This window comes from Glycine soja, chromosome 8 (genome assembly GCF_004193775.1).
Source record: "Glycine soja cultivar W05 chromosome 8, ASM419377v2, whole genome shotgun sequence".
Lineage (NCBI taxonomy): Eukaryota > Viridiplantae > Streptophyta > Magnoliopsida > Fabales > Fabaceae > Glycine > Glycine soja.
In genome coordinates this window covers 47570169-47595994 of record NC_041009.1, presented here as the reverse complement: position 1 = coordinate 47595994, position 25826 = coordinate 47570169, and the positions used below count along the sequence as shown (strand labels likewise).

At 33.6% G+C, this 25826-nt stretch overlaps 1 protein-coding gene across 1 annotated transcript; it reads left to right on the top strand.

Moving 5' to 3' along the window:
* Window positions 1-860: 860 nt before the first annotated feature.
* On the top strand, window positions 861-24624 carry LOC114423807 (callose synthase 3-like). Its single transcript, XM_028390704.1, has 43 exons — window positions 861-1063; window positions 1135-1351; window positions 1432-1532; window positions 1810-1934; window positions 2019-2112; window positions 2279-2389; window positions 2471-2587; window positions 2744-2836; window positions 3100-3191; window positions 3343-3469; window positions 4606-4743; window positions 4880-4956; window positions 5037-5130; window positions 8192-8314; window positions 8418-8535; window positions 9873-10210; window positions 10336-10388; window positions 10492-10552; window positions 11184-11265; window positions 11346-11395; window positions 11470-11556; window positions 12313-12447; window positions 12543-12637; window positions 12768-12852; window positions 12944-13104; window positions 13313-13436; window positions 13540-13646; window positions 13737-13875; window positions 13959-14110; window positions 14848-14957; window positions 15060-15188; window positions 15892-15960; window positions 16110-16296; window positions 18648-18798; window positions 20289-20408; window positions 20485-20603; window positions 20678-20761; window positions 21409-21521; window positions 21597-21826; window positions 22056-22856; window positions 22963-23013; window positions 23515-23700; window positions 24094-24624. Exons 2-43 carry the CDS (start codon window positions 1153-1155, stop codon window positions 24340-24342), a joined length of 5877 nt encoding a protein of 1958 aa, XP_028246505.1. The 5' UTR covers window positions 861-1063; window positions 1135-1152; the 3' UTR covers window positions 24343-24624.
* Window positions 24625-25826: the final 1202 nt, after the last annotated feature.

The following is a 25826-nucleotide window of genomic DNA, read 5'->3' as shown; positions in this document are numbered from 1 at the left end:
AAAAAATGCTTTAATAAGGAAAAATGTTATAAAACACTTAAAAAAATATTTTATAACAAATAAAATAAATTTTTTTATTGGAATAAAAATAAAAAATCACTAAATTGCAAAGAGAAAAATATATTTAAGTCTAAATTAAATAAAAAACAAAACTCCAGGAATTCAATGCCTATGTAGTGATAGAGTAAAATAATTTTATATTATAATTTAATTATAAATTATTATTTGAATTATTTTAAAAATCAATAAATTTATTATACATAATAAAAAGTAAAAAGTTATGATTGAATGACTATAAAATCAGTACATAACCCTTCTTTTTTGTTAAAAAAATTGAATAATCCCTGTTTTAGATAAAGTGTATCTTAAGTTTTATTGTGAAAGAATAAGAATGGTTAATAAAAAATACAAATATTTGTTGTTTTTACAGATCAAATATTTGATTATAATTAGATAAAATTAATTATGATTATAATTAATTAATCTTCATCATTGATCGTGAAGACACATAAAATAAAATGAAGAATCTCCTAAATCACTTGACAAGGAACAAAAGAGGTGACTAATTATGTCAAATGGTTGTTTGGTAGTCTTGCCAACATATGATTGCTGCTAATAATAAAAATATGGGGAAAATTGAAAAAGCACAGCTGTGAAGCATGTTGTGCAAGTGGCAGGATGGTTATAAGGAAGAAAATTTTGTCCCTTTGTTTGAACAGACCGAAATGGGTAGAAAAGGAGTGACCCCACGCTGACTACAGTAGACAGTAGTCACAGTCACAGCACAGAGGAGAGGTAATTAATTATTAATTAGTATCAGTAATAAAGTAAAGAAAAGAGGAAAAAGAAGAAAACGTCTTTGTATTGTGTGCTGCAAATGTCCGCAACCTCTCACTCTCTCCTTTTCTTTGCACCTTTTCCTTAGCTTCGAAGTAGCTTAATAAGCTTCTCTGTCTCTGTGCTAGGGTTTCAAATTCCATTCCTGCATCTCTCTCTCTCTCTATATATGCTCCAACATTAGTAATCACAATCCGAATCTCCATTCTCCTTTCTCTGTCTGTCGGTAAGAGTACTTTTTCATGCTTCTCTTCTCTTTCTTTATTATTCATCCTACTCATCATTTTCTTTGCACAGTTCTATAGAGTGGTCGGAATGTCGTCGTCCAGAGGAGGCGCGGGGCCGTCCTCGGAGGCGCCGCCGCCGAGGCGGATCATGCGGACGCAGACTGCGGGGAACTTGGGAGAGTCGGTGATTGACAGTGAGGTTGTGCCTTCCTCTCTGGTCGAGATTGCGCCCATTCTTCGTGTCGCTAACGAAGTTGAAAAGACTCATCCAAGGGTTGCTTATCTCTGTATGTTTCATTTCTCTCTTCACTTTCGTACCAAATTTGTTGCTATTTTTAGTTTATGTTTGCTGATCTTTGCATTGCAGGCCGTTTTTATGCCTTTGAGAAAGCTCATAGGTTGGATCCCAACTCAAGTGGTCGTGGTGTTCGCCAATTCAAAACTGCACTTCTTCAACGCCTTGAAAGAGTAACTAACCACCGTTCTCTCTCGCACTTCATATACATAGCTTCTGCCTTCCTTCCCTGCTTTACTGTTAACTCTTTTCAGCAAACCGACTTTATATTTCTAATGCATGTCTTACTTTACACTATACTTGTCTTCTCATTCATAAAATTTAATTTATTTTATGAATAAGAACTTGGTCCTGTGTTTTAATTTAAGTTATTTTATGCTAAGTCTCTCTCTCTCTCTCTCTCTCTCTCTCTCTCTCTCTCATTTTGTCAATTTGTTCAATAATTGTTAGGAAAACGATCCAACTTTGAAAGGAAGGGTAAAGAAAAGTGATGCTCGCGAGATGCAGAGTTTTTATCAGCATTACTACAAAAAATATATCCAAGCTTTACAAAATGCTGCTGATAAAGCTGACCGGTAGACTCTCCAGATAATTTTCTATTTGATATGTTCGTTATCTGGTTATTGGGTGACTAATAGTTTGCCGTTGTCTCCTTTCAGTGCACAGCTTACCAAGGCATATAACACAGCTAATGTTCTTTTTGAGGTTTTGAAGGCTGTTAACATGACACAATCTATGGAAGTTGATCGCGAGGTTATTTTCTGTGGCTCCTAAGATGTTATCTTCCTATTGGGGGCTTCCCTTCTATGTGAACCTTCATTGTTTATGCATATTCAAATAATTTGCTAGGGTTTTACAGGATGTTACTGACATTACCACTATACATGATTAATTTTCCATTGCATTGTCTTCGTTTCAGATTTTGGAGACCCAAGATAAAGTTGCTGAGAAAACAGAGATCTTAGTCCCTTATAATATTCTTCCTCTTGATCCTGATAGTGCTAACCAGGCTATAATGAGATTTCCTGAGGCATGATATTTAGTTCCATACATAGTGTAATTCTGACCATCTTACTTTTAATGAAAATACTTATTCATTACTGTTTTACAGATCCAAGCTGCTGTATATGCTCTTCGTAACACTAGGGGTCTTCCTTGGCCGAAGGACTTCAAGAAAAAAAAGGATGAAGACATCCTGGATTGGCTTGGGTCGATGTTTGGATTTCAGGTAAAACACAATAAGAAACTGTGAGGTTATTTATCAATTTTAATATCGTATTTTTATTTCTAAATCAAAAAAAGTTAACATCTTCATTACTAAGTAATTGAATTGAGCTTGTTTGCCTCCTCTTGTTTTTAATATACAGTTTTATACATAATGCAGAAACACAATGTTGCAAATCAGAGAGAGCATTTGATCTTACTGCTTGCTAATGTTCACATAAGACAATTTCCAAAGCCTGATCAGCAACCAAAGGTCAGCCTTTAATTAACTGATGCATATTTTCCATTTTAGTGTCTGTAGAAAGCCCTGTTTATTTTTATTTATATAAAAATAAAAGTCAAACAGAATAAAAAAACATGTACCAATAAAGTTTGGACGAGCGTGCTCTGACAGAAGTTGACATTTTTGTAATTGTTAAACATATCAAGCAACAATGAAATCAGAAAAATAAAAAACACCACCTAATCAGTACAATAATTTGTATTGATTGTGACTAGTATGATTTGTTTGATTAGTTGGATGAGCGTGCTCTGACAGAAGTGATGAAGAAACTGTTTAAGAATTACAAAAAGTGGTGCAAGTATCTGGGTCGGAAAAGTAGCCTTTGGTGAGTGTTTCTGTTTTAATGTTGAAAGATAGATACTATAGTTACTGTTTTGCTGACTTGCAGCTCTTAGCTTTGTTCTACTCGTCTACAATAAAATAAATTTGTATTTTTCAGTTCTCCTTGTAATGTGCCTTGTGGATGCATATTGCAGGTTACCTACCATTCAGCAAGAAGTACAGCAGCGCAAACTACTATATATGGGTCTGTATCTTCTAATATGGGGTGAAGCTGCCAACTTAAGATTCATGCCAGAATGCCTTTGTTATATATATCACCATGTATGCTTTGTAACTTGAACCAATTTATGTTTATTTGCTTTTCCAAGAATGCTTAGAGTCATATTTGTTGTTTCCCATTGTCGGATTTTTAGGGATGTTTTGATGCATTTTCAGCATTTGCAATGAAAAGCTAATTTTGGATATAAAATGACCTATGAATTCCTTACCAAACTTATTGATTCCTGCTTATATGTGTGCTAGTGGATGAACTTGTTTCTCTACAGTTTTCACCTTGGAACAAAAATAACACTTATTCTGCTGACTTGTGCAATCTGTTGTTTCTCCTTATTCCTCTATCCTTTGATGTGCTTGCTCCCCTTTATTCCAAACCTTTTAACATGAAAAAATTGAATAACCCATATTTTGTACTTTTATGCATCGTAACTTTTTTGACCAGTTGAAGTTTGACTCGTTCGATAACCCTTAGTTGCATAGGCACACTGTCACACAGGGTTATTAATTGTGTTCTATAATGTAGTGGAGACTCGGTCCTGTTTTGATGCCATGGAAGTTTCAGCTGTGAATTGTGGCCACTATCTTGGAAAGTATCAGCCATCTTGGCCGCTATTCTTCATGGAGGAAATATTCCACTTAACTTATTCCTTGCACCCTGTTTAATGCGTGATTGAACCCCTTTTTTAATCAGTATTTTGCTATTTCCCCTTGTTCAGAAATACATGAGGTTTTATGCGTGATTGAACCCCTACCTATCAGTATTCTGTATCTTGCATGAGTTGCTGATATTATAAAATTAATGCATGTAAACTTTCAGTCTTGAAAGATATAATGTGCTGTTTATATCTTTTTCAGTCTTGGAAAGATATAATATGCTGTATATCTTTAATTGTTGTTGTATTGTATTTTTATTATACGTAATATCTGTCAATGACTGTTTGCATTGAAGCATGATGTTCTTATATATTACTTTTGTCATGCTGTGATTTTGTTATCTTGTTTCCTGGCATTGCATAATGACTGTTTTGGTAGCAATGCCCGTGTGTATTCTCCCTATGGTTTTGGTATTTTCTTACATTGTCACCTTTGCCATGATGGTTTTAAATGAATCTTTGATGGTAACTTGTTACTTTTGTTGAATATTGACATGCATTTGGTTCTTTTCATTATGAGTCCTGTAGATGGCTTTTGAATTGTATGGTATGCTTGCGGGTAATGTCAGTCCGATGACGGGAGAGAATGTGAAGCCAGCATATGGAGGTGAAGATGAGGCTTTTTTAAGGAAAGTTGTCACTCCTATCTATAACGTGATTGCTAAGGTGTTTCTCCCATTGATTACAGTCTACCCTTCCTTCTTTTTTTTTTGTTTGTGGCCATAACATCCATATAAAATTCTTTGCTTTCATTTTTCACATTGATGATATGAAAATAAATTGATATTTCCTTGCTCAAAAGGAAGCTGCACGTAGCAAAAAGGGAAGGTCAAAACATTCACAATGGAGAAACTATGACGATTTAAATGAATATTTCTGGTATAGTTAATGATTAAAATTTACTCTTCTATTCATTCTCATACCTATCAATGAGTTGATTTTTAACAACATAATTGTAGGTCCGCTGATTGTTTTCGATTAGGTTGGCCAATGCGTGCTGATGCTGATTTCTTTTGCCTGCCAGCTGAAAAGCTGGTTTTTGATAAATCAAATGTAAGTATTGATTACTAATTTTCCTGTTCATTTAAAATTTGAGAATAGCTGCAAGGCTTCTGGTTTTATTGCTCACTTTGAATTTTATATGGTTCTAGATCTTTTTTAGACTGTTATTACTATTTTTTGGATAACATAAGAATTCATTAAGAAAGAAGAGAAGTGGAACAGGCAAATATGGTGATTGTTGTGATACCCCTATTTCAAAAGACTGAAAATGAAACTAAACCCTAATACCTAATAATCAAATAGGGTGTATTTAGTAGTGCTCCTTAAGTCCCTCTTTATTTTAAAAATTTAAGCTTATCTATGTTTTCAATTTTTTGATAAGTTTTTGAAAGAAAAGTAAAAAAATAAAAAATAATGAATTGCTGAATTGTGTGATATTTATCAGAGACTATCGATGCATTACAAGATTCAGAATCATCCATGACTCATCACATACAAATTTATGGATAGCCAAATCACATCAAATCATAAGATTCTGATAACTACGCTCCCCAGCGTGCTTGGATAATGATTTTCTATGTGAATGTAGTAGAAAGTTGCCTTGCCTCTATTTGATTATCTATTAGCTAGGCAGTCAAGTGCCCTGCTATCACAGCGAATCATGGGATGCAGTTCTGGAATTTGAATGGGTTTTAGACAAAAGTGTGTTGTGACTGCCGCCACTGGAAAAGTGGCTGCAATTTGTGGTTAAATATCACAGAGTTTGTGTGTCAAAATTGGGTGGAGCACAGCTGCTTTTCTGAGGAGTGGTGGAATTTTCTTACTTTCCTGGCCAGGCAGAAAAAGTTAAGGAGAAAGATTAGGTGGCGGCTAATAGGAGAAAGACTAGGTTTCTTACTTGCATTTGCTTTTTGGATCAGAGTGGGTATTGGACATGCACCTTTAATTGGCCACTCTCCAACACAAACAATATTAATCAAATATAAAATTCTATTTTTGCTGTGGAGGGTTTCCCCCCATTTTTTATAATTAATCATATATCATATATTATTCTATTATAAAAATATAAAGTACTCTATATTTAAAAATGTTAATACATAGTATTATGTATTATATGATAGGGACAAATATATAACATATAATATAATATGATAACATAGAAATCTATATAATCAGAATGCATATAAATAAAAGATGTAATAACTAAATGAAATTGATATAATAATAAGAAATATGAAATATATATAATGCATTGGGTGTATTTCCACACAATCCCAAAGACCATTTTCTGCAACATGATAACAGGTCTGCTGCTGGAGTTTTAGAGCTAGAAGATGGAAGTGCTGGTAGGTAGTGCTAACATGGACCATTTGGAAGCATTGAAACGGGGTAGTCTTTGATAATCAATCTTTCGAGGGAAGCAAAGTGATGGATGATGCATTATTTCTACTATGGTCTTGGCTTAAGGTTATGGAGAAGGGTTTCACAATGCACTTTAGCTACTGGTCCTCCCACCTGAAAGCAGTTTTCTAAAACTAGGGAGTGGCCATGTTTGTAACAGTTTCAACTAGATTTGCAGGGCATGTATATTTCCTATATGGGTTCAGTCAGATTCTTAGTGTTTTGAATCTGCTGTATACCTATCCCCTATATGTACTTTAGTACCTCTGGTACTCATCTATAATATAATCTACTTGTGCTGAGCAAAAAAAAAAAAATGAAATATATATAATAATGAGTAGAATAAATATAAAATATTATTAATTCTATAATATATATATATATATATATATATATATTTATTGTTATTTGCTATATGTGTTTGTTTGTGTGTATATATATTCAGAATAGCAGTCATCCTGCTTCAGCGTTTTTGGGGGTGGTGTATATATATGTGTATATGTGTGTGTGTGTGTGTATTCAGAATAGCAGTCATCCTGCTACAGCATTTTTGGGGGTGGTCGCTCAGTGCTGCTATCCACCATTGACTACTATGTATTAGCTTGAGTCTTGAGATTGTACTTCCCTCATTTGTTTACTAATTCTTATAAAGTGGGTTATGGACCTACCTCAACCCTGCAAAACCTGCTTGTAAGGTGTGGGCTGCCCCCACTTATATACAGTATTTTTGCCTCATCACTGGATGATTTGGAATCTCCCAAATGCCCCCCTCATGCTGAGGACTGAACATCTTGGGCATGAAGTTTGCAGAACTGAACAACTGTGGGTGGTTCGATTGTGGCTAGATAGTGGGTGGCATGATAGGCCCAACAACAATCCCTAGGATAAGCTCTTATATCATGTTAAAATAGGAGAAAACAGAGGTATAATGGATTGAAAACCGTGTGTTTAAGACCACCACAGATGCTGTATTATAAAGATGCCATTACAATAAATACCATGATCAACACTATTTATTGTATTATACTTGTTCTTTTGTTTCTATGTAGAAGAGTTTTCCATATCTAAGAATAATTTTATTTAATTGAGGTGCCTTTCTTGTTATTGCTGTTTTGGCAATTGGTGGACATTATGATTTATGAGGCTGCAGGTATTTTGATGAAGTCAAGTTTTTTAGACAATGCCCAAATTATTGCATTTAGTGTGGCAATGATTTTTAGAGAATCTACCATTTTGGTCTTCAAATAATTCGTATTTGGTTCCACAAGTTATGTTTTAATAAATGAAATTCATAAATATGAAATGTGTATGTTGGGGTCAATTGTGATCTTACAAAACATGAGAACTCAATCGATCACATTAGATCATGAGTTGTGGAAATATGTACTTTTCATTGACCATATTGTAGCTTTAAACTTTCCTGATTATACAAGGCTCTTTCACTCTATCCTCACTTGTAAGATTGGTTTTCTTTTGATGCTTATATAATTTGGGTATCAGAACAGAAAATTCATAAACAAAATAACAAATTTCCTTGTATACTGTTCTTTGGATAGTTAATGATAATTTACGCCATGATATGTTTGGTTAGACAAGTCTTTTATTCCCAATCAAGAAACGAAATTATGATATGCATTTGCTCTATGTTTGGAATGTTTATAGTTATATTTTATATATACCACTGCATCTTAAGCCTTGCTGAAATGTACAGGATGACAAGCCACCTAGCAGAGACAGATGGGTTGGGAAAGTGAATTTTGTTGAGATTAGATCATTTTGGCATATGTTTAGAAGTTTCGATCGAATGTGGAGTTTTTTCATTCTGTGTTTACAGGTATTAAATATTTTCTGCATTTTGTTGCTCCCCTTCTTTGTCAGCATTTTTTCCCCTTTCGATGCTCTCTTTCTACCTCTGAAAATGGTTAATTTTTCATTAGGCTATGATTGTTGTTGCTTGGAATGGATCTGGGGATCCCAGTGCAATCTTTAATGGTGATGTGTTCAAGAAGGTGTTGAGTGTGTTTATAACTGCAGCAATATTGAAGTTTGGGCAAGGTAAGCAATAGCCTAATTTATTTGCATCTATATTCAATTTCCAATTATGGTATTGCAGCTTACCTTGTTACTCTGATATTATGCCTTATCCTTTCTGCATTTAGTCAGTTGTTTCTGTATGAATTTGTTACCTAATTTGCCATTTTGACCTCCTACAATTTGCATTTTTCGTTTACATTTGTGAAAGCTGTAGCTGCCTTAGTTAGATTAAATTAGTGAAAATTTATAGTTTCTGTTAATTACATAGTGCCTTGGTGACCTGTTGGTCATGGGTTCGAATCCGGAAACAGCCTCTTTGCATATGCAAGGGTAAGGCTGCGTACAATATCCCTCCCCCATACCTTCGCATAGCGAAGAGCCTCTGGGCAATGGGGTACGCTAGTTTTTTTAATTACATAGTGCATTAGTAGTCCCTTTTGAAAAGTTTCAAGATAGGTGGAACGTGGAACTGTTATACAGGAGAGCAGACAGTGGCAATCTGAGAAAAAAAGCAAGTAGAACTGGCAAATAATAGGTAGAAGCATTGGATCAAAGTATTTTGGTCCTCATGCATGTGGAGTTTGAGTTTCTTTATGGTAGGAGGGATGTTCTTATAGGAGTGCAGTGCTAAAGGTTTCTTATAAGAATGCACTTGCATATCTCATATCATATCTGGCTTTCCAAGTAAATTTAGATAATTCAGCTTGAAAAACATTATGGGCTTGTTTGATTTAAAGTTGGGTAGAATTGATTTTTGATGGAATGAATCTTGAACAGTTTTAACACTTGAACATATTGAGTTGTTGACTTGTTTGACTGAATTAATCTTAATTATAGATTCTATATCAGAACATGTGCAGTGCTGCAGTTTGAGGAATTGATTTTATGTGTTTAGCCAAACAGGCAGTGACTTTGAAATGGTCCATCATTCTCTCTATTCATTATATGTTGTCTTATTAGAGATTTGGATCTCTGTCACTCAATAGTATCCTGTTCCCGTGTAACTTCTCAAGTGTGATTGGAATGTTCATTTACTTTGTCATAGTTTCAATGCTTTGTTAAATTAACGACTTTTTTAAGTACTGTGGCAAATTGAAGGTACAGCATTCGACACCGAAGTTCATTGTGGGAAGCTATGAGCATGCATTGTTTACTTGGCTGAGCAATTTATATAATATGTGCTGTTAAGATTTGGTTTGATTTTAAAATGAAAATGAGTTTTAAGAAGTCAATATCTATTTCTTTATTTTTTTTTATTTTTTTCCTGCCAGAAATGTATATTATAGAAATAGGAATACTTTGTCATTTCATAAAGCGGTGTGCTACTGATGTTAATCTTTTCTCTCCCACTTGGACAGCTGTTCTAGATGTGATCTTGAGTTGGAAAGCACAATGGAGTATGTCACTGTATGTTAAGTTAAGATACATTCTCAAAGTTGTTTCAGCTGCAGCATGGGTGATTGTTCTGTCAGTTACTTATGCGTATACTTGGGATAATCCTCCTGGGTTTGCTCAAACCATTAAAAGTTGGTTTGGAAGTGGTGGTTCAAGTGCTCCTTCATTGTTTATTTTGGCTGTTGTTGTTTACCTGTCACCAAATATGCTTGCTGCAATATTCTTTCTGATCCCTTTTATTCGTCGTCATCTCGAAAGGTCGAACTATAGGATTGTGATGCTAATGATGTGGTGGTCACAGGTAGGCAGTAATGAAACCCTTTTTTTACTATATTTTTTTTGTTTGGTATATCTTAAGAACAATTGTGTCATTTGAGATACTTAGATTCTAATAACTTGGTGTTTCTGATGTCTTACAATTGCCAGCCTCGTTTATATGTTGGTAGGGGAATGCATGAGAGCGCATTTTCCCTTTTCAAGTAAGAATATTAGTTGAATAGTTTCTATTTCATTTGATGTGAATGGTATAATATATAATATTCCTTGCATCTGATATTAATGTGTCATTGTTTATAATGTCAGATACACAATGTTTTGGGTCTTACTCATAATTACGAAGTTGGCTTTCAGTTACTATATAGAGGTGATGCATTTTCACTTTTTATCACTTGGTATAATCTATCATTTCTTTCAGATTGTAAGAATTATTTACTGTTGTGTGTTGTTGTATCAGACCACATGAAATACTCTTATTTATATAATGAAGGAGATTTACAAAATACGGAAACAAAGTAATGAGTAATAATGGAAATAATCCCATACTAAACTGCTGTAATTAAAACATCTAATCATATCATATCTTTGACACAGATGACTCTGATAGTCATTTGCCTTTTCATATTAAGTTCCACAATTTCACACAATGATGGTTATAAATAAATTTAACTTTTTTTGGGTCCTTAATTTAAATCCCTTAGTCTCATTGATACATAAGTTATTGAATTGTAATTTTGTATTTTTATGAACGAACTTTAATTGGTTTTTTAGCTGTCTTCTGTAATAATCAATGAATTTTACTAGTTCTTACTCTGTGTTACATCAATGAAACATCACGGGGCAATACCTAAAAATTGTTTCTTTAGAATAATCGTTTTTTTTTTTTTTGTTTAGGAGGATTTGTTATCCTTCAGCTTCAGATCTTCCCCTTTTATCTTGATGGATTTCTACTTTTGCCAATTTTTTTTAGTTGTTTTAACCTTACATTCTTTCTGTAGATAAAACCTCTGGTGGGACCTACAAAAGCTATAATGAGTGTAAAAATCACAACTTTCCAGTGGCATGAATTCTTTCCTCATGGTAATAAGCTTGAATGTTCGTACTTTCATATTAGTTCATATTTTCTGAGAAAATTTTGTAAGTGGTTGTGCGTTTGGCAGCTAGGAATAATATTGGCGTTGTAATTGCACTTTGGGCTCCAATTATTCTGGTATGGGTTCGTAATCTCGTTTACATCCTATTTTAAACATCAGTAGTATAATGGTATAACTTTTTTCTTTCCAGGTATACTTTATGGATACCCAAATTTGGTATGCCATATTCTCAACATTATTTGGTGGTATTTATGGTGCCTTTCGTCGGCTTGGGGAGGTTAGTAGATTGTCCACACTCCTATTGTTGCTTATAACTGTGATTTCTTTTGGATTGTTCATTTTTATTCTTAATTCATTGTTTTTACTTATTTTTATATAATTTGGTCAGAAATCTAAACATATTCAAGGTATTATTGAAATTACTATCAAAGCAATCTAGTATTTTGATGATTGTTATTATCTCTACCAAAAAAAAAATAAAAATCTCTACCATCTCTCTATATTGGGTCATTTGTTACATGCCTTGGTTATCACCTCACTTTAACTTGATACAGTGCTGAAGTCTATTTAGATTTATGGTTAGATGAAAAAGGAAATTATGGTATAGGTTGTGTTTGTGTGAGAGTTAGAAGATTTTGTGTGGGTGGGAGTTACCTCCTTGTATAGAAATCATATGATCAGAATTCTAATCCTACAATGAAAAAAATCTAGACTGATATTTTTGGAATATACTGCACTATACTGTCCTGATTTGTTGATAATTTCATAAAGAATTACTAATTATAGACCCATTATGTATATCTGGAAATGACTGGATTGTCAACTTGCTAATGACTTGCAACTAACTTTTGGTTGCTGTCAATTGACTATAAATCCCTAATTACAGATTGGACTTTTCTGTTTTGAATTAACTTACAGAACTACAATTCTTGAGTTATTCTTGGCTTTTATGCATAGAACACTGATTCTTGAATATAATATCTATTTCTTTTAAATAATAATTTTTGTGCATCACTGCTTATCCTGGTATCAGATACGGACACTGGGAATGCTGAGGTCTCGTTTTCAATCATTGCCTGGTGCCTTCAATGCCAGTTTGATTCCGGAAGAAACAAATGAGCCAAAGAAAAAAGGATTAAAAGCCACTTTATCCCGCAGATTTCCTGAGGTTTATTGTTTTACTTTATAACCACTTACTTGAGCTTATAGTATAAAATTAGAGCATCTATAACTGGATTACATTACTTTGACTGATTGATGCAGATCTCATCAAACAAAGGGAAGGAGGCTGCAAGGTTTGCACAATTGTGGAACCAAATAATTACTAGTTTCAGGGATGAAGATCTTATTAATGATAGGTAATGCGAGGGATAATTTCATGTTATTGGTTCTTGATCTGCTCTCTCTCTCTCTTGATCGGTCACTGACCAATCAATGCAGCACTGTATTTTTTCTTCAGTAGTGTGTTGAGGTGGTTATATTATTCAGGGAAATGAACCTTTTGCTGGTACCTTATTGGGCTGATACTCAGTTGGACCTTATACAATGGCCCCCCTTTCTACTTGCTAGCAAGGTTTGTTTATTTGCACTTTGATATGAGACTTTGCTGCTATCATTTCCATCTAATCATTCACTAGTTGTGTTTGTGGCCACATGCTCTTTAGATTCCAATTGCACTGGATATGGCCAAAGATAGCAATGGAAAGGACCGAGAGCTGAAGAAAAGAATTGCGGCTGACAACTACATGTCTTGTGCTGTCCGTGAGTGCTATGCTTCATTTAAGAGCATTATTAAGCACTTGGTTCAAGGGGAACGAGAGATACCGTAAGTAGTTGTACTTTATGAATGATAGTTCAGTTTAATATTCCCACCTAGCTCCAAATATTGGATTGTAGGCCGATTGGAAAAATCCTGTAGGAAATAGTCAGCTTTATCGCTTTTGATGATTTATCTTTTCAAATTCAAACCGACTTCTTAAAGTTTCTGTGTCTATCTAACTTTTTTATAACTTTGTTGCTGTTGTTCATTTCAGGGTTATAGAGTACATGTTTGATGAAGTGGATAAAAATATAGAAACAGATAAACTGATTAGTGAATTCAGAATGAGTGCACTTCCTAGCCTCTATGCACAGTTTGTCGAGCTAACCCAATATTTAGTAATATTTCAGAACTCTTTTATGCAATTTTGTACATTTAGTTTCTCTTTTAGCTGTTTAGTATGGTTGTCAAAATCTTACCCAGTTATTTAACTTATTGCAGTTGAATAATGATCCGAAAGATAGGGACAACGTTGTTATTCTATTCCAGGACATGCTGGAGGTCGTGACAAGAGATATAATGATGGAGGATCAGGATCAAATATTCAGGTAATGCATGAGTAGATTATCGTCTCTACATCTGTAAATAGCAATGTCTTCCCTCCCCTGATTATGATTGTATCAACATTGTTTCTATAGTTTGGTAGATTCAAGCCATGGTGGTACCGGACATGAGGGGATGCTTCACCTTGAGCCTGAGCCACATCACCAACTGTTTGCATCTGAAGGAGCTATCAAGTTTCCAATTGAACCACTTACAGCAGCTTGGACAGAGAAGGTTTGTTACTAATTGAATTATTCTGCTAAAAGTTTAAATTGTGAAGTGCTTTTTTGATGACTTCTTTACCCTTTTTGGGGTAGATTAAACGACTTCACTTGCTGCTTACGACAAAAGAATCTGCCATGGATGTACCATCTAACTTGGAAGCTAGAAGGCGTATTTCTTTCTTCTCAAATTCTTTGTTTATGGACATGCCTATGGCACCAAAAGTTCGCAACATGCTTTCATTCTCGTAAGCTATCTTTTAATCCCAAATCCCTTGCCATGCTTTATTGTTGTAATTTTTGAATCAGTTAAGTTAATTATTGCTGAAATCTCCCCTCTTAGCATGTGATTTTCATTATCTTAATCAGTTCCTTTCCCTGCATTATTGTCTGGAGATTCAAAGTTCTTGGATTTTGTTAACTTTTAACAATATGTGCAATTAACTCTTCAGTTTGGTATGTGAAGCATGAAAATTTAATTATATAAAGCACTTATGTTTTGGTTGGTAAAGTTTATGGATTACTGTAATGTTGTGAAATGAAAAGCTTGATAGAATTGAACGACCTGTTCTGGTTTCTCAAAGATGTTCTCAAGGATAATATTTTTTGGGAGGATTCACAAGGAAGAAACAAAGCTATTATCTATCGAAGTGTGTCTGGTTAAAATTTGCAGAATTTTGTTTTCTTGTATTTTTGCTTGAAATTATGCCCCAAATAAGAATATTCTTAGAATGCGGGTTTGGGTCTAACTCCCATTTATATATTCTACCAAAAGCTTGCTAATAGGGGAGGGTTACCCCCACTGACATATTCCATCTTGTCACTATCTCTAGCTGATGTGGGACTTGTGTTTTTTCCAATAAATATTAATATATTGTGTATATATAGTAAGCATTATTTAAAATTATCAAATCCCTCTGTTTTAGTGTATTTACATCTTTATTGTTAATTGTTGATTTTTGGATATTGTGGATTTTGGTTATAGGGTTTTGACACCATATTATACAGAAGAAGTTTTATTCTCCTTGCATGATTTGGATTCACAGAATGAGGATGGGGTTTCAATACTGTTCTACTTGCAAAAGATTTATCCAGGTTTACCAATACTCTCAAATGTCTTTTGTTGCATAAATATGCAACATTCACGTGAGTATATCTAATGTATTACTTGTTACCTTTTTGATTATCAATGTACAGATGAGTGGAACAATTTTCTTGAACGAGTGAAATCTACTGAGGAGGATATTAAAGGGAGTGAATTTGATGAGTTAGTAGAAGAACTTCGTCTTTGGGCATCATATAGAGGGCAAACATTGACCAGAACTGGTTATTTCTCTTTCACTCCACCCCCCACCCCCCACCCCCCCCCCCCCCCCCCCCCAAATAAAATAAAATAAAAATATGCACATATGATTTCAAGTACTAAAAAATTTCGTAATCATGAATAAATAGTTCTTTCTCCATGAATAATTAAATAGGATTATAGTTGCACAAACTAGGGCAAAATAATGAGACAAGGATAATGGTATACTAACCTCTTACCTCATTGTTCTTCAAGTGCTCTCTGAGTCTTCTTGAATGCTTTTGCAAGAATGCTCCTTAAGTACCTTTGAATTATAAGATAAGATCTTCCTTTCCTTTCTCAAACTTGAGAGAAAGTGAACAGGGGACCTACCCTTTCATGTAGGGACAGAATGGTTCCATGTTTCTTCATCAAGAGACATGTTCATTCAAACCCCCTTTCATGAAGAGTTGCAAATTGCATTGGTTCCATTCAATTATATGCTACACCATTCAGGTACACTCACCATGTGACGTCTAATATTTGTTTATCACATTATGGATATTCCAAGAGTCATCAAGATTCCATTCAACAAATGTATTTAATAAATCAATTAAAGGCCAACACTTGGAAATAAAAATTTCTCACATATTTACTATTTGCTTTATATGCAGTTATGTTTTAGCCTCTGTTTAGAATGTAACATGTCATTGTGATTGACTGATATATTGTGTATTATTAATGCAGTAAGAGGTATGATGTATTATAGAAAAGCTTTGGAACTCCAGGCTTTTCTTGATATGGCCAAAGATGAAGGTAAATGATCCTTCTCTCTTGGGAATGATCAAGTGAATTTTTTTTATTTACATGTACTTTGGTTGTCACTCAGTTCATCAATAATTTAATCTTACACCTTTAAGTTTTTTGTTTTCGGTTTGTATGACTGAAATGTTACAAATGGGCAGATTTGATGGAAGGTTATAAAGCCATGGAAAACTCAGATGACAATTCAAGGGGGGAAAGGTCATTGTGGACACAGTGTCAAGCAGTAGCTGATATGAAATTCACATATGTGGTATCATGCCAACAATATGGCATTGATAAGCGATCTGGTTCTCTTCGTGCACAGGACATATTAAGGCTTATGACAAGGTAAGCATTGGAGCTTCAGTAATTTTAATAATAGGTTGTGTTTAACCCAACTTATTTTGAGTTTATTTTTTTCTTAAAAGTAGAAGCTCAATACACAAGTCTGAAGTATAAGAGAACAAAAAACTCTCCTTTATTAAAGTTAGTTTTGGGACCTTTTCCTTTTTCTATTCCAAATTCCCAGTACCTGTCACCCAAGAACATACCACCCAAGAGCTTTTAATTTATTAGTAACTTATAAGCTAAAGATTCATAAATTGCCAATCAATTTTAACTTTAAATTTGAAGTTCTTATTTTTAATTTTAAATATCATATAAAGTAGCTTTTAATATTTTTAAACAAGTTAGGCCAAAGGTTGCCTTAATGCTTGCCTTTTTTTTAAATTGAAAAATACATGTGCTAGAACCAGTGCAATGCATGGGCTAAAACACTAACTTCTCATATGTCATTATTAATCATGCAACATTGTTATTACAATTTTTTTTTTTGAATGGTATTGTTATTACAATTTAATATACACAACTTCAATTTTTGCTCTTGCTCAGCATGACTTCCGGATTCTAAACCATTTTATATATTATATTTGTATTCATATATAAATGTAGAAGTTTATGACTTACTTTTAGCAAAAATGATTTAATATCTCATTGTAATGTTCTAAGACAAGTATATATGAAGCCAAACATGAAATGGATTGTAAATTTGTTCAAATTGTTCCAAAAATGACAAGGCATTGATTATTTGTCCAGTTTTTTTTCCACAAATAAAGTCTATTGTAAAATTTGCACAAATGCTTAATTTTAAATGTCATCCATTTAAACATGTGAACAAAATCTTAGAGAAAAGCCTGGATATCATGTGTGTACCCTCTTGGATCACAATCTGGTTCAATTAGTAACAGTGGTTCAGTTGTCTCATTTAAAATTTGAGCAACAATTCATCCCAAACCTCTTCCTTAAAATAATATGCAATACATCGATCAAAGAACTAAGTTAAAAGAATCTTTCAAGGAAAATATATTGTGAAAAAAGAGGCTGAAAGTACTAATGACTATGCTAGAATATTTATACAACTTAAAAGTCTAAATGAACTGTGTAATTATATAAACTTGGTAATAATTTATAAAACTGTATAACTGGATGAGGGGTAATTTGAATAACAAAGAAGCTATTTGTGTACTTCCAATTCTATTATTCTCAAGACTAGAATGTTTTTGGTACCTATTATAATGTCAAAATGGGTAATGCAACCCAACCATTTTTTGGTGGGTTTGGTTGGACCTGTTTTGAGATTGGGCTAAAAATCTGAACCAGACCCAGCACAACCCTGGTGAGTTGCCGGTGCCATTTTTTCTAATTGTAAATCTGTATTTCCTTTTTTTATTCCATCTATTTTGTAAGGTTCATTAGAAGTTTCTCTTTTTTTGTTTTCATTTTGTTTTGTTTTTCTGGACAAAATTAGATGTTCACAATGGATTGCGTTGGGCTAGCATGCCAAATCCAAACTTTAATGAATATTTTTTATTTTGTCTGTGGTCTCTTCAATTTATAATACATGTCTCTTCTTTTATTTCTAAATAGTTTTAATTTTTAATAATATTCTGAATTGTTAAAGGGGAAATACTATAAGTTATTTTAAAACATAAATACATTCTATATTTTTATGTATTAAAATCATTGAAAGAATTTTTCAGTACTATTTAATGGAATTTTCACCCAGAAGTGATTAAACATAATAGTATTCTCTTAAGAAAATTATAGGTACAAAGATGTCACTAAAGGTAGTAATAATATTAAAATAATTAATTCTATATATTAAATTGAAATATTTTTCAAATACTTTTCTTCTTCTCTTAAAAAATAATAATGCATTGTTTTTATTCTTAATTTTTTGTTCAGTTGTTTAAATTTAAATATATTTTTTATTTTATACCTTTTATTTTACATAGATTAGTTATATAATATATATAGATTATAAAATTTATTAAATATTTTGAATTTACATTTATTTATTTTATTTGTATGTAAGGACAACCAAACATGCTGGACTGCTACTCGCCTAGTCCCTTAAAGGAATTAGTCTGGTAAATAATAAAAATAAAAATACACCAAGGCGGATTGTTTGATGGGTTTGTGAGCAAAGGCAAGGGTCGGATGGTTGAAATGGGGAAAGGTAACGGTAGGATGTTTGGATTGATCAGAAATTATTTCAAATAATTTATTTAATGAAAATATCCTTTCAATGAGGTGGGACAACAATTAATATAGAGTTGACATCTGTAAGAGAATCATTCTCCTTTATATATTGCATAGCTAGTTTTTGAATAATTGGGTTGTATATTTACATTTGGCAGATATCCGTCTCTCCGAGTTGCCTATATTGATGAGGTAGAAGAACCTGTCCAAGACAGTAAGAAAAAGATCAACAAGGTTTACTACTCTTGCTTGGTGAAGGCTATGCCAAAATCCAATAGTCCTTCAGAGCCTGAGCAGAATCTGGACCAGGTATTTGGATTTTGATAAATAAGTTACTTCTTTTTTCCTACTAGTATTGTTTTTGCTTTGATAGGAGAAATTTTATTAGAAGACAGTCAGGAAATTTCAACTAGATGGACAACAGAAATTCCTTCAGAATGAGGAAATTTACATACAAAAAGGAACTGTGAAAACTAGGAATGTAGCAAGTTTGCTATGCTCAGGTGCTCTGTATTGTCAAAGATTGAAGCTCCATTCAAGTAGCCTTTGGTGTTCTGCTTGAAGATCGAATCTTTGATCTTTGAGCAAAATACCAAAGAGAATTGATAATCATTTGATCCCGTAATAAGTCTTGGTTGCAGAAAAAAAAGATGTGCTGAATGCCTATAGTTGTAAACTCCAATTACATGAATATATCAACATTTGTCCAGCTGACCTGTGACAATCTGACATTCTCACTCAACTTCTTAAACCAATCAACTCAAGTTGGAACTTGTTACATAGACTAAATCTTGGCCAGCCTGTAGTTTTGAAATTAGTTTCAACTCTAGTGAGAGGCAGAAAACAATTTCCTTGTTTTTCCCTTGTTCAAACAAGTAGAAATATGCTTGCGTGGCCTCATTATGACCCCATAATTTCATTGGGCAACCCTACTCAACTCTACTCAGTTTCAGCACTAGTTACATCTTCTTAGTGTTCCTGATACCTAGTTCCCTGTTACAAAGTGACCATAGATTGTTTTAGATGTTAGTTAAATTGGAGATCTATCTTAATCTGCCTTCAACTTGCATTTAACCATGATTTTTGTAGCCAAATCTTTTCTTGGGACTTTCTGCAAATACTTTGTTATGCAAATTAGAGCTTCCCTAGGAGTGTATGTCCTAGAAGCCATACAATTAAAATGTAATGCCTATCTACATAGATGTGAAAATAGTTCAATTATCATGTTATTTTCTTACTGAAGCTCTCTGAAATTGAATCACTAAATGCCACTTCATCACCCAAAACAAAATCCGTATATGGTTCCATTGGTGTTTCAGAGTCTAGTTCTAGTATCGTCAAGTAAATTTTAGATAAACTTGTTTTGTTAAAGATTCCATTCTTGGAATCAATGTTCTTAATATATAATAATAGAGGGGTAGGTACTAAAATATATGAAATATACTATACACAGCATCTTCGTGCATGTTATGGTGAACTGAGAGGCAGAGGGCGAGAGACTTCTAAAACATGCATCTTAAAATTGGGTTTTGGGCCTAATTTAACCTTACAAAACCAGCTTGTCCCTAGCTTTTGGGGTTAGGTCCAAACCCACATTTTCGGAAACACAACCAATAAAATTGAAGTCACTCTTACATAAATAGACATTTTTTATTTATTTAATTCAAGATAAGAAAAAATTATCAAACTATTTTTCTTTCTATATAACTAAATGGAACTCTTAACCTTAACTGTTACAGTCTTACCTAAACTATCATTTATTTTCTTAATAATATACTATATTTGATTGTTTCAATCAGATCATATATAAAATAAAGCTTCCTGGACCAGCAATTTTGGGTGAGGGTAAGCCAGAAAATCAGAATCATGCCATAATTTTCACACGTGGAGAGGGATTGCAAACAATAGATATGAACCAGGTATGACGGTCATATACGAAGAGCTCATCACTATAAGGTCTCTTAATGCCATGTGATTAAATTGCATCTTTTATAGGATAACTACATGGAAGAAGCTTTGAAAATGAGAAATTTGTTGCAAGAATTTCTTAAGAAGCATGATGGTGTTCGGTTCCCTAGTATTCTTGGACTTAGGGAGCATATATTTACTGGAAGGTAAATTCATATTGCTCTATTTGCAACCATACATGATTTCTGTGTTTCTGAATATTGTCTTGGTTTGGCTTCAGTGTTTCTTCCCTTGCATGGTTCATGTCAAATCAGGAGACAAGTTTCGTGACAATTGGTCAGAGATTGTTGGCTAATCCTTTGAAGTAAGTTATTCTACTGGTTCTTTTTCTGGGTGCAGCATAATATGGACAGAATTTTGGAATAAATGTGCTTCTAGTTTTTAATATGAGAGAATTGCTAAGCTGCACAGAGAGAAAGAGAGAGAGTTCTTAAAAGTAAATAGAATTGATTGAAATTGGTAAATAAACAGAAAAAGGGAATATTAAAAGAGAGACTTGTTTGTTCTTCGTGAATAGTAGCAAAGTATCAAATCACCTTTTTTTTTAGTCTAAAGCATTGCTCTTGATTGACTTTCGGTCTACTGATTAATATTTAATACATACTAATATTTCTGCAGGAAGTTAAGTTATTATTCTATTGGGCACCCTGAGTACTTGAAAATAAGGCTTAAACATCTTTCTAGTCCTTGCTATTTAGCTCCTTTTTGCTTTTTTTTTGGTTTGAGTCCTTACAAAATATGTTTTGTTTTGTTTTTCGTCTTTAAAGCAGTTTAGATAACATTTTTTTTCACTGTTCAAAGAGCCATCTAAACAACTTTAAGGACGAAAAACAAAATAAACATAATTTGTAAGGTCGGAAATTGGATCGCTAAATTGCAAAGACTAAATATATTTAAACCTAAAATTAAATAGAAATGTTTAATCTGTTTCCTTTTTTTGTATTTATGTAGGGTTCGTTTCCATTATGGTCATCCTGATGTCTTTGATAGGCTTTTTCACCTGACGAGAGGGGGTGTGAGTAAAGCCTCCAAGGTTATCAATCTAAGTGAAGATATTTTTGCTGGTACTGTGTCTTCCAATTCCTCATTATTTACTTATATTTGATTGCATCCTCATTGGAGTTTTCTGTTATTTCTAGGCTTCAACTCTACACTCCGTGAAGGAAATGTTACTCACCATGAGTACATACAAGTAGGGAAGGGAAGAGATGTGGGTCTCAATCAGATTTCTATGTTTGAAGCAAAAATAGCTAATGGGAATGGAGAGCAAACACTAAGTCGAGACGTATACCGACTTGGACACCGTTTTGACTTCTTCAGAATGTTGTCCTGTTATTTCACCACAGTTGGATTTTATTTCAGCACTCTTGTATGTTATCTCCAGAGTTAACTTTTACTTGCGTATTATGTAGGTTATTTTTATTTTAGGAATCAGAAAGGGGATGAAATATTCCAGTTTGGGGAGGGGGGGGGGGGATGAAGTCCTCTGATTTTAAAGATGGGTAGGGGGTACAGTGTGAGCTTGAGACTGGTCATATTTTTGAAGTTTTTATATCTTAGGTTTCTGAACTTGTTCCCCTCACTTCAAATTTGTGCAGATAACTGTTCTCACTGTATATGTATTCCTCTATGGTCGCCTCTATCTTGTTCTCAGTGGGCTCGAAGAAGGTCTGAGCACTCAAAAAGCCATTCGAGACAATAAGCCTCTTCAAGTGGCTCTTGCTTCTCAGTCATTTGTTCAAATTGGGGTTTTGATGGCCTTGCCCATGTTGATGGAAATCGGTTTGGAGAGGGGTTTCCGAACTGCACTTAGTGAGTTCATATTAATGCAACTGCAGCTTGCCCCAGTATTCTTCACATTTTCACTTGGGACAAAAACTCATTATTTTGGAAGAACATTACTTCATGGAGGTGCGAAATATAGACCCACTGGTCGAGGATTTGTGGTTTTCCATGCTAAATTTGCTGACAACTATAGACTTTACTCTCGTAGCCACTTTGTCAAGGGTATTGAGCTCATGATATTACTTGTTGTATATGAAATTTTTGGTCATTCTTACAGAAGTACTGTTGCATATATCTTGATTACCGCATCAATGTGGTTTATGGTGGGTACCTGGCTGTTTGCTCCCTTCTTGTTCAATCCTTCTGGGTTTGAATGGCAAAAAATTGTTGATGATTGGACCGATTGGAATAAATGGATTAGTAATCGAGGGGGTATAGGTGTACTGCCTGAAAAAAGTTGGGAATCTTGGTGGGAAGAGGAACAAGAGCATCTCCAATATTCTGGAATGCGGGGAATTATAGTGGAGATACTGTTATCATTGAGATTTTTTATCTACCAGTATGGTCTGGTATATCACTTAAATATTACGAAGAAAGGCACAAAAAGTTTTCTGGTAATTCTTAATATACATTGTCCTCTTTTCCTATATTATTATCTCACTACTTTATAATTTCGTAAGTTGAATGGAATGATGGATACCCTTTCCTTTGCTATAACAGGTCTATGGCATTTCATGGTTGGTGATATTCGTAATATTGTTTGTGATGAAGGTTAGTAACAAGCAGCTAGTGTATCTTGTATGGGCATGTTATAATTGTGTATATATGCTTCCACAGTGTGCACATTCTATTGTCTCACTAGTCCTAGAATGTGAGGATTGCTCCTCACTTATATACTCTAACTTGGCTTTATCTTTAACTGATATGAGACTTGAGTTTTTTTCAATACACCCTCTCATGTCCAATACTTCTTGGACTTGGTGCGTGAATAACATGGTGGGTGACCCTTTGAATTAATCTTGGATATGCTCTAGTAACATCTTAGAATCTTAGAATGTGAGTTTAGGCCTAACTCAACCTCAAAAGTTAGTTTAAGGGGTGAGGGTTTTTCCCAATAACTAAGCCTTTCATCATTGATGTATAGTGTGGGTGGGAGTATTCTTATATTGAATTATCACAAAGATGGCTTGTTCATTTTCTTGCCTAAAAAAATGTACGCACTTTTCCTATGATCTGACACAATTCAGTTTTCTGTTTTCCTTGTTGTCTCAGACGGTATCTGTTGGGAGGCGTAAATTCAGTGCAAATTTTCAACTTGTCTTCCGACTAATCAAGGGAATGATATTCCTCACTTTTGTCTCGATTCTTGTCATTTTGATTGCTCTTCCGCATATGACAGTGCAGGACATTGTTGTTTGCATTCTTGCTTTCATGCCAACTGGTTGGGGAATGCTGCAGGTGAGTTCTCTTTTCACTTCTTTCCCTACTAAATGAATATTCCTTTGGAGGGGAGTGCTATATTCCCATATATATCTTATTAATTTGTTAAAAATTTGGAACTACCAAGCCATGACATCCCGGATCACATTATCTATCTGCAAAATTTCTGAATGTGGGCCTGAGACTGAAGTTTTTGACATGAACTCATTGACTTTTGATTTTGACAGCGATAGATGAGGAATTGGGGAAATATTTGTTTGTGTATAATTTGTTTTAGCATAGTGTAGTTCTATGATCTATCTTGTCTTGTTTGCGTTTGTGCTTTTTTTGTTTGTATCATGGGGCATATTTATAGAACTATTGTTGCCTACAACTTGTTTGTGGTTTTGATTCTGTTATTTTATTTTGCAGATTGCTCAAGCATTAAAACCTGTAGTACGCCGGGCTGGGTTTTGGGGATCAGTGAAAACTCTTGCTCGAGGTTATGAGATTGTCATGGGTTTGCTATTGTTCACTCCTGTTGCTTTTCTGGCTTGGTTTCCATTTGTTTCAGAATTTCAAACCCGTATGCTGTTCAACCAAGCATTCAGCAGAGGTTTGCAAATTTCTCGTATTCTTGGTGGCCAAAGGAAGGAACGCTCTTCTCGCAACAAAGAATAGGTTGTTAACTCTGAAGGGTTAATTATTAGGAGTCCAAAATTCTTGGTTGCCGTAAGAGCTGTATTAATTGTAAGTAGTTGTAACTATGAATCTGACAGATTCTACTCTTTGCTTTCATTGTAACATTTGAGTAATCATTATCATTATCAAACATGAAAGTTATTAAGTCTTCACATGTAAGCCCTAAGCTATGCATCTTCAGAGTGATATAGATTCGCTTGTGTTGCACCTACAAAACAACTATAATAGGATCGATCGAACTTGTGTGCAGGATCGTTTTAATTTTTCTTTTTTGTACTGTGTTAACGTGGACAATAGAGTGTCGCACTCCAAGCCAAACTATAGATTAGGTTAATTGATACCACGATTTTACTTTTTTTTAAAGATCAATACGCTGGATAATTTATTGATGAATAGAGTTTAGAGAAACTACATTCAAGATGATTTGGTATGAAAATCATTATATAAAGGTACGAATATTTATTCTCATTTGTTGGGAAGTTGTTTGAAAATATTTTAAGGCATCTTTTATTTTCAGGAAAGTTACATTTATTTTCATGTCTACACAACTTTTATTCTCGTGAGAAAGTTACATTGCTAGTAATTATTTTTTAATTTCACTATAACTTTTATTTCACGCACACACACACGAATGTTAAAAGTGAAGCAACAGTATTTTTATATGTCAAGGAATAGCATTCTTTGCTACAGTATTCTTGAGGATGTAATATCTGAAAATGCAAGATTAATTTAATTTTTTATTAGTCTCAGGTATTTCTTTATTACCGGAGGTAGTGTTTAGTATAGGGTGCAAGTTTGGTAGTTTTTTTTAATGATATATTGAATTTTTAATCCGATTAAGAAGAGACCGGGGGAGGGGGGGGGGGGGGCGGTGGTATTCATCAAGATAAAATATATATAATGCAGAAAAGGTTTTATCAAGAAAATACCGACATATGGCATTTGAGTTTGATAGTTTATTATTTTTTAAAAAGTATTAACCTTTTGTATATCTCCAATAATTTTGGGATTTAACTAAGAAATTTATGAAATTTAAACAACTGAAAGAGAATTGCAACTGTGGTTTGATTAATTTATAATTTAAACCGATTCAATTGACCCGTATCATTAATCGGTTAATCTAGTTTCAATTAGATTTTGAATTAATCAATTTTAATTTTTATTATTTCAATCATGAAATTGAGTTCTCTAAATCAAATTAAAGGTCAGTTATAATATTTGCAAAAAAATATCTATAAATGAAAAGAGAATGGTTAATATAAGTGGTTGAATCTTGGATAATTTTTAATATGAAATAAATTATGTTGAGAGTAAAATATTCATATTATGTGTGTTCATAGTCCCATCAACCAGAATTTGTCATTATTTTTTATAGGAAAAACTTGGTACCAATACCATTGTAATTTTTTTTTAGAAAAAACGGAGAATGTACACAAAATAAAGATTAAGTACAGAAATTTAAA